Source organism: Brassica oleracea, chromosome C3 (genome assembly GCF_000695525.1).
Source record: "Brassica oleracea var. oleracea cultivar TO1000 chromosome C3, BOL, whole genome shotgun sequence".
Classification (NCBI taxonomy): domain Eukaryota; kingdom Viridiplantae; phylum Streptophyta; class Magnoliopsida; order Brassicales; family Brassicaceae; genus Brassica; species Brassica oleracea.
The window spans coordinates 744098-755635 of NC_027750.1; the positions used below are offsets into that span (position 1 = coordinate 744098).

At 36.6% G+C, this 11538-nt stretch overlaps 3 protein-coding genes across 3 annotated transcripts; 1 reads left to right on the forward strand and 2 right to left on the reverse strand.

The window, feature by feature from the left end:
* The first annotated feature begins 943 nt into the window (after positions 1-943).
* On the forward strand, positions 944-2449 carry LOC106334101 (putative homeobox-leucine zipper protein ATHB-51). Its single transcript, XM_013772447.1, has 3 exons — positions 944-1092; positions 1788-2146; positions 2270-2449. The coding sequence occupies exons 1-3, from the start codon at positions 975-977 to the stop codon at positions 2447-2449; spliced, it is 657 nt and encodes a 218-aa protein (XP_013627901.1). The 5' UTR covers positions 944-974.
* A 1834-nt stretch (positions 2450-4283) lies between these two features.
* On the reverse strand, positions 4284-7732 carry LOC106332530 (probable glycosyltransferase At5g03795). Its single transcript, XM_013770998.1, has 4 exons — positions 7365-7732; positions 6731-6972; positions 5146-5494; positions 4284-5060 (listed from the first exon to the last, which is right to left on the reverse strand). Exons 1-4 carry the CDS (start codon positions 7653-7655, stop codon positions 4395-4397), a joined length of 1548 nt encoding a protein of 515 aa, XP_013626452.1. The 5' UTR covers positions 7656-7732; the 3' UTR covers positions 4284-4394.
* An 819-nt stretch (positions 7733-8551) lies between these two features.
* Positions 8552-10453, reverse strand: LOC106333647 (GDSL esterase/lipase At5g03810-like). Its single transcript, XM_013772067.1, has 5 exons — positions 10177-10453; positions 9683-9816; positions 9364-9597; positions 9000-9258; positions 8552-8822 (listed from the first exon to the last, which is right to left on the reverse strand). Exons 1-5 carry the CDS (start codon positions 10409-10411, stop codon positions 8623-8625), a joined length of 1062 nt encoding a protein of 353 aa, XP_013627521.1. The 5' UTR covers positions 10412-10453; the 3' UTR covers positions 8552-8622.
* Positions 10454-11538: the final 1085 nt, after the last annotated feature.

Here is an 11538-nt window from a genome sequence, read left to right on the forward strand (position 1 = left end):
AGTCTATTTAAAAAAATCACACATGAATCAAGGTTGTGACTTCTGTTTTAATATATAAGATATTTTTATGAATTATATTAAGAGAACCTCTTATCCTTTTTAAGTAAAATAAAAATTCTCTTAAATCTCGCACATGACCTCAAAAATTCCAAACTGTGTTGGTTGGTTCACATTGTGTTTAAGCTTGTAACAATACTTGTAAACGATGATATTTGTATGTTTATAATTTCTTAATATAAAGAAAATATGTAATTCAGACGACAAAAAAATAGCTGGACGAAATATTTAAAATTCCTGGGATACAACAAAATATGTCAACCTATATTAATGTTAGAGAGATGATGGATGATGACTGATGATGTGCAAGTAAGACAAAATTATATCACACTATCCTTTTCCATCTTTAAATTCCAAAAAAAAGCACTATTGGGTTGCTCCCTTATTAGATGAAAATCCTCACAGAATAGTACACACACCTCTCGCTCTCTTTCCATCACTATATCTCTATATATCTCTATATATCCCTCTAGATGCATATCCCAATTATAAATATCTTGCTTTGAACGCTGCATGCTCTCAAACTTTGTTGCACCTAACCGGACCTCGTGGTCTGGTGGTATAGGAACCTCGGTTGAGGTGTCCGCCATCACGAGTTCGAGGTCCGGCCACAGCGGATTTAACATGGTTTCCGTTTGGCCGGCAGGACCCTCCAGTTCCGGTTGGACGCGGTGGGATACCTGGATTAAAAAAAAAAAAAAAAAAAAAAACTTTGTTGCACCTCCAAAAGACAAAGTGTATAGAAGAGAACCTTCTTGTCACGCCTCTCTTACTCTTGTCTTGTGGTCCAATAAAACCCTAATTTTCTTTTCGTCAGTTTCTCCACTATATTAGATCCTACAACTTTCATACTTTTTACTTATCTCTCATATCCTCTTATATTAAGATTCACAAGAACGAATAAGAAAATAAAAGAAATGGAATGGTCAACGACAAACAACTTAGAAAACATGAGAGTTGCTTTTATGCCGCCGACATGGCCGGAGTCGAGCTCCTTTAACTCACTACATAGCTTCAACTATGATCCTTATGCAGGTATATATACTGATGTACAAATATATATACATTTCAAACTGTATATTTATATGCTTTCGATTCTATAGAGTTTTAACTTGATTATATTCATGGTCTTATCTCTTTGTGGCGTTGTTCTATTGGGGTAAGGTTTTAAATCCTTGTATATTTACCAAGACGTAGGTCTGTATTGTAAGTGCTAGTTTAGTCTCGCGTTTGACAAATCCATGCATTAACTTTGATTTTTTGGTCGGATCCATTAACTTTGTTTTGTCACAACAAATCCATGTAAGTAGAAAAAACTTGATTTTCTCACACTTTCAAGTGTTTTTCAAGTAATCTTAAGCACTATTCCTACGAATTATTTGAGAACGTGTTCGCAGGCATCATTCCAAAGCCTTGAGATATGCCACCTAAAAACGTTACTCTTCTGAGATGATAAGTTTTTTTCTAACAACTGAGATGAGAAGTTAAGATGTTCTTATCTTCACTCTACAAAAAAAGAAGATTTTACGGGTTTTTTTTTCCCTTTTCTTGGGATCCAAACTTTTCCTTGGGATCCAAATTCTATGAAGCTAAAACGTCACTTCTGAAAAGTTGAGACTCGTTTATGTTCACTTTTATAAAAAAAAACACGGAAACTTTTTTTATCAATGTTTATTCCGAACTTTTTCTAGCTAGGCGTTTGCTAAAAAATAATACTGTTTGTGTTACAGCAGGAAATTCATACACGCCTGCCGATACGCAAACCGGACCGGTTATCTCTGTACCTGAACCAGACAAGATCATTAATGCGTACCGATTACCAAGCAACAACAACGAGATAACAAAAAAGAAGAGACTAACGAGTGGACAATTAGCTTCACTTGAACGGAGTTTTCAAGATGAGATCAAACTAGATTCAGACAGGAAGCTGAAGCTGTCAAGAGAGCTTGGTTTGCAGCCACGTCAGATAGCGGTTTGGTTCCAGAACCGCCGTGCACGCTGGAAGGCAAAGCAACTCGAGCAGCTCTACGATTCGCTTAGGCAAGAGTACGATGTCGTTTCTAGAGAGAAGCAGATGCTACATGAGGAGGTCTGTGTACAATATTGCACTCATTTAAAATAATGGGGTCTAATTAAACTATCCGTTTTTTTTTATCCCTTTAGTTCTTGATTCAATCAGAGAAACCCCTCCCAAAAATTGTTTGTAACGCAGGTGAAGAAGCTGAGAGCTATACTAAGAGACCATGGACTAATCAAGAAGCAGATCTGCGGTGTGACCAGTGGGGAAGACACGACGGAGATTCCATCTGTGATGACCACTAAAGTGTACGGCACTGATCAATACAATAATCAGATGGTTGTCGCTTCCTCTTGCTGGCTGCCTTACCCGTGATAGCTGCTGCTGATCTTAGAGACAGAGAGCTTTAGACTAGTCATGGTACTTTCAAGTGGTGTTGCAACTATTTTTTTTTAACGCTTTGTGTAATATTAAATCAACAGTAAGGTTCGTAATTCTTACATAGCCAAAGGCTAACAAAAACAAATGCAAAAAACACCAGAGTTGCAGAAAATCAAGATACCAGTAGGCATCTTATAACAAAGAAACTCGAAGGAGTCAAAGAGAAGACCTCATCAGTAACAGAAAGTGAGGATCAACGAGAAGCATTCAATGAGTTTTAGAAGAGCATAGCCCAAGCTCGAGCTATTGCAGTGTCACACACGATGAAGTGATCTACCCACTCAGATGCATTGCCTACAATATAGGTCCATTGCCACGTGATTTCGTTATGGAGAGCTATAACCAAGACACCAATATGATATTGTAATCATTAGGGAGGCAGAACAACTCCAAGAAACATAACCAAAGGTAACACAAACGGGTTGACGCAGAACGTCGAAAACGCTCGAACTATGCAGGAGTCAAACCGAAAGAGGCCAGCACAGGACCGTGATAAGATGCTTGACCAAGCGAGGAGCTGTAACGGAACCGGAAGAATGCAAACCAACCAACCAAACAGTCACATCAACGAAGACTGACTGCATCATCTCTGTGGAACCGTCAGAAGACTCAAACAAGCAAAGAGGAACAACACCATAAGGATAATAAAAAAAGTAGAAAACCCACAACGGAACACCATTGATCAAAGCATACGAACTGAGATGGGAGGAAGATAAAGGCCATTGAGAACCTCAAATCCGACCCCCAACCAACACCTGTCCAAAAGCTGAAGAGACAATGAACCAGCATAGCCTTGATCAGTCATGAATGCGATGGAGTCGCGTGCGGGATCTGTAATAGCTATCCCACCAATAAGATCCAAAATCTGAAAAACTTCATAGAACACGCAACATCTAAATCAAAACAAAGGAGAAGAAGACGAGAATCCTCTCCGGCGCTGCCGTCGAGGAGCGATAGACACCGGAGAGGCGGAGAACTACCGAATGAAGACTTGGCGGCGGAGAGGGTTAGAGAGAAAACCCTAGGTTTATACAATATGTTGATTATTTTGATTAATCATGTGGTGTTGCAACTAAGAGACAAGCTTTTGCTCATTGTACGATCTTAAAACATAAATGTAACGTTCTTGTGTCTCACGCTGATCAATATATTCATTCCATGGTATCTTTATTTGAAAGTTGCTTTTGCCTTTGTGTTTTCTCTTGCTTTGGCTGCATGCAACTTCGGGCTTCTTTGCTTCATTTTTTTTTATACACAAGTGGAACCCTAATTTAAGCAAGAAACTTAAACCCATTGAGGAATCCATCCAGTTCTCATTGATTTACAGAAAAACTAGTGCTTTCTGGTTTTCGCCCATTTAAAGGTCAGTTTCTTGATTATAGATTTACAGAAAAATAGATTTACAGAAAAACTAGTGCGTGTTGAGAATGTTATCTCACATTCCTTAGCCAAATCGGCTCTCGGCTCTTCGTCTTTTCGTTTCCGGGGCTAACAACCCTTTGTGTTAGATTACTTGGGCCAGGCCCACTCTGCTTTATTATTAATCTAAGTTTTCACGTGACAAAAAAAAAAGTTGAGCCCACGCCCAAACTTCATCTATATGTAATGTAAACTCTAAATTAATTAATTAACAGAATAAACACCAACATTCCACCTAATTATCTGATCAATAGTCACGGTTCTTCAATGAATCAACAAATTTTCATACTGATTCTTTGATTAATTTCTAGATAAATAAAATAAGAAATACGAAACAAACGATGCATTATTTGTTTATTACAGATTTAAAGAAGAGAAGTTATTATTTATACAGGACCAATTTCCCGGACTTTTCATTTCACAACCCAAACAAACAAAAATCTACAAACCAACCCATAACTTACACCTCACGTATCCTCACATTCAATCTCCTTACCCATATTGAATGAAGAATCATATGAAACACATCAAACCTCTTAGCCGGAGAATTCACCTCAAAATGCCTCCTTACCTTCAACACTCTCCGGTACATCTTTAGATACTGTCTAGGCGATATGGACGTCAAGATCGTCTTCAACTTTGGTATGTCCTCCACGGAAACGATCACCGAGAACGATCTCCAATTCAACACATCGCTGAAAGGTGGGACGTACCCTGAGTTTATCAAAACCGGAACGCATCCCGAGTAAAGCGCCTCGACGATCCTAGGGCTCGCAACCTCGTAGCCGCTCGGACATAAGCAGAACTTGCTGCTCCGCATCATGTCTGGATAAGACGTTCCTTTAGGGAGATACTTGTGCACTCTAATGTCATTGTCTTTGTTCTCCCAATGTTGGAGCAAGACCGGCCTTACCGGTCCGTGTACACCTCCCGCGAAGAAGGCAAGGATGGGACGTACAGAAGGTGATGGGCCACCGACTAATCCTTTTAAGGAACCGGTCCGTAGGTTGATCTCTGGTATGGAGACATCTTTTCTCGGTTTGAATCTCTCAGACGTGTTGGCATTGCATAGAGCTCGGATCGAGTTTTGTCCTAAATGTGGATGAGAAAAGCTAGCCTCAGGACCCTATACCAAAAAAAGTCCAAGATTATAACGGTAATAACTAACCAAATGATATATATACACTCAGTAAAGTCACGTGCTAGTGTACCCAGTCATGGCAAGAGAGTATGAAATGGTCAGCTCCGATGCTACGGTTCCAATAAGGATACCTATCGCTAACAAGATCGATGTAATCCCTCACGGTTCTTCGGATGGGGCCAAAATCGTGGGAGTCGCGTTGATACACATATCTTACCATCTTGACGACACTGAGAGGTAAATAAAAGGCGTGGGCCTTGTCCGGATTATTGGTACGGAAATGGGTATCCCTTTCCATCTCGTAGATGAAATTTCCTTCCATAGAGTATATGCTTTTGCATGGACCATCGTGGAACAACGGTGGCTCACCTTCTTTGTACACGAATATCTTGAATTGTTTCTCCATCTCCAAGTAGCTCCTAAGCAATTCAATACAAATAAGACGATAAAAAACATTAGCACGTCGTGGTCATGTTAGGAGAAATAGTCATGCCAAAAAGACACTGCCATTATCTACTTCAGCAAGAATCTGTATATAAAAATCGTATTTATCAACATCTATAGTACGCAAACCGACAGTCGTCTCGTATCAACTGTCTTGTGCAGTCTACGTCATAGTTTTCAACATCATTTCTTTAAAAAAAAAGCCGCTACCTTATTCTGCTAAACCATACAATTGGGCCAATATTGAATCTCTTGAATTTACTAGTTTAGTCCCAAGAAAAAATCAAGGTATTTGATACTTTTCTTGTCTTAAGCATTTAATATAGTACCGCAAAAAATAGAATAATAACAAATTATATAAGGTAGGTAATAATTTCATCACCAAGGTTCATATGTATTAGTACATACTGCACACATCTAGTTGTCATAATCTTCAATTTTAGTATTTTTTTCAAATGTAGGTTTTCCCATTAATTCTGTGGTAGGATAAAAAGTTCTTTAAAGTGAAATGATCTAGACATACAATCATGAAATGATATGGAGCAAATCATCTACTACTGTACTATTCTCATAAATGTTCCAAATAACATCAACAATTATATATCAAGATAGAAATTTAAGACGTGATATTCAAATTTAATAATCTCTCTGTTCCTTAAAGTAAGATTTTCTAGAGTAGTGCACGCTTATTAAGAATTTAATAAATATTTATAATTTAATTTATTTTTTACTTTATTCTACATTTTCCAATAACTTTTCACCAATGAAATTTAATCAATTCAAATATTCTCAATTAATGTTCCTTACAAGTATAAAAAAGTATCTTAACAATATAGAAAATTTATCTTTGTGGAACAAGAAACAAATCTAAACCATGTTACTTTTAGGAACCGGAGGTAGTACTACAAATCTCCATGCCATATTTCCAACATCACTTTTGGTAAAGAACAATAATAACTTCATATTCTCCAGCATTAATTACGATTCAAAGCTCCGACCCGTTTAACTTAAAATTAAATTAAAATAAACTCTTAGAAAACGAATCAATTCATTTCTAAGCCGTTAGCCTTTATTTTAGTTCAATAAACGCTAAGCGAACCTAAATGTTTTGTAACTTCAAACATCATTATTAAAATTAGTACTACTACTTAAAAAAAAGTAATTATAATTGAAAACATGCGCAAAAAGAATATTATACTACTACTACTTACCGATGAAAGACCTTGGCATTCCAATACATCGGACCAATAGGTACATAGTCCGGGTCGTCCACGGGATCGTCCATCGAAGCGGCTTTAACGGCGACTCGAGCCTTTTGTAGTTCGAATTCGATTTTGTCTATTTTTTTAGTAACTCTTTTCTTCATTAGTTCCGACGCTGCCGTAGAAGTGACGTTATTACTTACCAAAGTAATGTTGATCGGGTTCAATTGAATTGTCCGATTTTTATCACCCTGTTAACAACATCAGTTTTTTCATTAGATGATTATGCACATGGAAGAAATACAATTTTTTTTTGGAATTTAATACAATTAAAAATTGACATGTGTTATTGATTAATTACTTAAATCTAAGACCACCCAACCGCACACATATCATAGAACATTTCTCTATTATCTTTTTGTTTCATTAGTTTGCGGTTTTAAACAGTTGACTGTGGTTTGACCATGTAATTTGAAACATACTAATCTTAAAAAAAAATATTTGTTGGTATAATGTAAAATTAGAAAATAAATAGATAAAGACAAAAAGGCAGAAGCCGCAGAATAAAAAAAAAGAAGAAAGACATGCAAAGATGGAGAAACAAGAAAAGAATAATTTGATATTCCTGAGTAATTTCCCAAACCTGAACAGATTCCACTTTAGTCGATAAAGCTGATGTTGGCAAAGACACTTCCTTCGCCGCCTGTGGAGATGGTGCCGGTGCCGGGGCCGGAGGCAGAGATGGAGAAGAAAGAAGAAGAGGAGGAGAAATATGAGTGGTGGACAAAGATGTTAAGAAAGATGTTGGACATTTAGGACCAATATTTACAAAGGCGAAACCAGAAACGAGAACAAGAGGAACCATGAAAAGAAAGAGTTCGGCCGAGGAACATGCTGACATTCTACTCTTCCCATCAACATCTTCATCTCCCATCTCTCTTTCTCTCTCAATTTTTTTATGAGAAGAAGATGATAAAGAATGAAGAAGAAGACGAAGAATCAAATTAAAGAAGTTTTTTATATAATTAATTTACCTTTATGCTTTCAGTTTTATCAGCAGATCAAGAGAAATTTAAGATGGTGAATTGTAGAATAACATTTGGTAATAAGTGGTTGCTTCCTCGTGCCAAGCGTCGTCTTTCCACTCTCTCTTTACTTCTCACATGCAAACTTTTCTCTATTTCCTGTGTGTACCCCAAACCTTTTAATTCTATCTCTTTCCACCCCGTCCCAACAAATTATTAACCACATGCCCAACCCATTGTTAAGTAGCCCAATATTATGTCATATTTCTTTCCAAGTGATTTCATATTATACAAATGTGTTATCTTTCACCTCTTGTAACCAAGGCTGCGGTGAGGAGTTTATACACATTCCCATCTATGAAATATATATCAAATCCCTTAGCTTATTGAAGACTACTAAAAGCTTTTCCTTCTCTTAACATTTATGCATAACAAAAGCTCCATAGAGCTAATTCCATTTTGTATCAATAAGGTTCAAGAGCTAGAATATTTCTCCCATAGAAACCTCTCCAACGGTGGACATGAATGAATGAGCGCCCATGGATAAACCTTCTTTGTCCAACTATTTTGATATTGTAATGAAGAAATTCACTTCAGGTGACTAAATTGTTGGAAGCTTACAAATATTGACATTTACTATATATTTGACCAAAAATGCTTGTCAAACAAACATTTTGCAGTGATTATGGAAGCATAATTTGGTGGATCACTATATTTTGAGTGGATCACTATATTTTGAATTTTTCTTACATGAGATGGTAAATACATTGAATGCGAATGACTAAAAGAAAACAAGCAGGCAAGCATGCATTGTTTAGGCTAATTAGTCTATAATACATTTTGGTCACGTCATCTTAATTGTTTGAATCTTTTAATTTAGGTTTGGGAAATGAGAGAGAATCCTTGGCCAAGAAGATTGTCGGCTAGAACACGATTGGCTGCTTCTGATGGATGAAAACCGTCCCAAAACACGTAACTGGTAGCATTTGAACATGTACCCACCGATAATGCATTGCATAGAAACGAAGTTTCTACTGTTCCGGTCCCACAACACGCCCTTCTTGATTCAAAAAACCCTACATTCAAAAAACAAATATTTGAAAATATTTAGTAAGAACAAAAATAATGGAAAAAGAATGTTACTGTTGGTCGTCTAAAGTCTAATGTTGGATTTCATAAAATCAGGAGAAGAGTTATGATATTTCTTGAAAAAATCGTATGGTTTCACAAAAGGAATGTCAAAAATACCGTACCATTCTCTTCAGGCTTCATGACCATGTTCAATAGAGGATTATAAATGTCAAAAACGACCAATTTTAGACCAGGAAGCTTGTTGGCTAGGTTCACAGACGTGTTGTTGAGTTTGGTATTGAAGGAGACCGCGTCCCGGTTTAGTCTTTCGACGCACGTATTGCTCCCAATACCACCAAACATCGTTATCGCTGCTGGCAAACAACCCAAGGGTGGTAACGACGTTACTCCAATTCTTCTAGCACCTAAATCATACATATTCTGCAAAAAAAGATAAAGCACATTTTTTAAATATTGGTATAAGGTGAATACATAGTAAACCGTTACGTTAGGATAATTAAAAACTATGGTAATGTTTTTAGTTACTTGGATAACGGTTGAATAAAATCTCATGAGACGATCTGAGAATCGATCAGGCGTGACTATCACATTAAGGATAGGATTAATGTAATAGCTTTGAAGAAAATCGCTGGATCCGGTGCTAAGAAGATGAATCGCGCCTTTGAATATCTCGTTGGCTTTGTCTTTCCCTACAATGCTTGTCACCTTGCTTTGGTACTCTTTGTAGTTTTCCACTTGTTGGGTCAAGCTGATTGCGTTCTACAAAACATACGATACACCATAAAATGTTAAAGCATTCGGGTTAGCTAATTATTAACCGAGTTTAGAATAAAGAGTTAATTACGTATAATAAGGAAGTTCCGTCGTGATAACCGGAAGCACCAGAAGCGAAATTGGCTCCGGTTAACAAATTAGTCTCATTTGCTGCATCTTGGCTAAGGTACGCCACCGGGTAAGAAGTGAACCCTAAATTCTCAGCTGCTCAAAAAAAAAAAACAAGATATATGAATTGATGAGTAAGACATTATGGATCCAAAATTGATAAAATGAATAATTACAAAATAATATAAATCAATTAATTAATTAAAAAACAAAACAAAAGAACTAAAAAACAAAATAACTAATAAAAAATCAGTAAGCCCTTTCTCAAAAAGAAAAATAGGATTAATAAAAAATGGAATGACGGAATCATTAAAAAAATTAAGTCTTCAAGTAACATAACGTATGACTAAACATAGATTCACTGGAATGACTAAACATATTTTCACAAATTATGCGATTGCATTTGTGGCATCTATGAGCCATTATATATGTAAATAATTTTAGGCTGGTTCAAACCGGTAAAGTCGATGGCGAGTTTTCCGTTAGAGAAACGACCGGTGGCAGTGTGGGCTAAGAAGTCGCGTCCGTAGGGAGGAAAGTTGGCCTTGACGAGGGTAAGGCGAAGATTGTTGTTACCGGCATCTACAACAGAATCTCCCATTATGATTAGAGCCGGTACAAGAGGTTGACCGGTCCCAAAGCCGGCGTAGAAACCGGTAAGAACCAAGAAGCTGATCAGCCTTGTAAACATTTTCCTTTTCTCTTTGAATATACGATATAAAAAGATAAAGAGATGAGTGAACGAAGAGGTGGTGAATGGTTACGGGTTTTAAAGGACGAGAAAGTAGCGAAATTGTTTGAAAAAGGATAAAGAAACAAACCAAACAAACTACCATTTTTAGACCAAAAAAGGATAAACAATTTGTTCTAAGCTGCATGGACCAATCTGAATTTTCTGTTACATTTTCATTGGATTTCAAACCAGTTAATAACGTTCATATTATTATTATGTTTAGTAGTTAGATCATTTCCACATTCCAAGGACTAATTGATCACTCAAAATGGTTAGGCTCTGAATTCGTGGATAGAGTTAAATCCGTGGATCGAGTAGAAAAGGATGCATAAAAAAAATCTTTCAACCATCATTCTTGCTAATTTTGATGTATTTTTGTTAGAACATCTTAATTATAGTATGATTATGTGAAAGTTAACAGATTGTACGTACTAAAAGAAGAAGAAAAAAACAATATCTTCTAGTTTAACTTTTTGGTAGATTTGATATCTGATGTTAGGAGTTTTCAAGGCTCCTAACACAAATGTTGTAGTATAAATGATTGTTGAACCAGTTCTGAGAGATATGAAAGCACCGAGAATGCAAGTAATCACTTAATCAAAGTGCAACCAATGGTTTTTAAAAGGGTAAACTATAACTAACTAAAAGGAATAACTAAATGATACTTTCTTAACTATGGGAAAAGAGAACTCATGGATATAGGGATTAGACCTCGGGTGATCAAGTTTCAAACTAAGGATGACAAACGATCAATCAAACTATCAACCTTAAGCTTAGACACAATCCTAAACAAACTCTATGTCTAGATGAATGTTCATTTACTAACACAATCCAAACATCAAATGTCTTTGGTTGAATAATATGAAAGTAATCATAACTAGCAAGTCCAATGGCTATCTTAGCACCTCTAACAACAAATGTCTTTGGCAAAGTATGCTAAAAGCTAGGAAGAGTTGTCTCGGGCATTTCCTCGAACACCTTTCGGGTGAGAAATGCCTAAGGATCAACAACTGAGTGGCCAACTCAGAAGATGCATTAGGTTCACTCTGCTAGCAAGGAAATATGAATGATCTACACTAAAACAT

Bases quoted from the DNA above. Each gene is read 5' to 3' on its own strand.
- LOC106332530 (XM_013770998.1), bottom strand. From the start codon at position 7,655: ATGGGAGATGAAGATGTTGATGGGAAGAGTAGAATGTCAGCATGTTCC. The intron at 6,973-7,364 runs GTTTGGGAAATT...TGTTGTTAACAG, and splicing joins CTAAAGTGGAATCTGTTCAG to GGTGATAAAAATCGGACAAT. The intron at 5,495-6,730 runs GTAAGTAGTAGT...TGAATTGCTTAG, and splicing joins AATGCCAAGGTCTTTCATCG to GAGCTACTTGGAGATGGAGA.
- LOC106333647 (XM_013772067.1), bottom strand. From the start codon at position 10,411: ATGTTTACAAGGCTGATCAGCTTCTTGGTTCTTACCGGTTTCTACGCC. The intron at 9,259-9,363 runs GTAACTAAAAAC...CTTTTTTTGCAG, and splicing joins TTTATTCAACCGTTATCCAA to AATATGTATGATTTAGGTGC. The intron at 8,823-8,999 runs GTACGGTATTTT...TTTTGAATGTAG, and splicing joins CATGAAGCCTGAAGAGAATG to GGTTTTTTGAATCAAGAAGG.
- LOC106334101 (XM_013772447.1), top strand. From the start codon at position 975: ATGGAATGGTCAACGACAAACAACTTAGAAAACATGAGAGTTGCTTTT. The intron at 1,093-1,787 runs GTATATATACTG...TTTGTGTTACAG, and splicing joins CAACTATGATCCTTATGCAG to CAGGAAATTCATACACGCCT. The intron at 2,147-2,269 runs GTCTGTGTACAA...TTTGTAACGCAG, and splicing joins AGCAGATGCTACATGAGGAG to GTGAAGAAGCTGAGAGCTAT.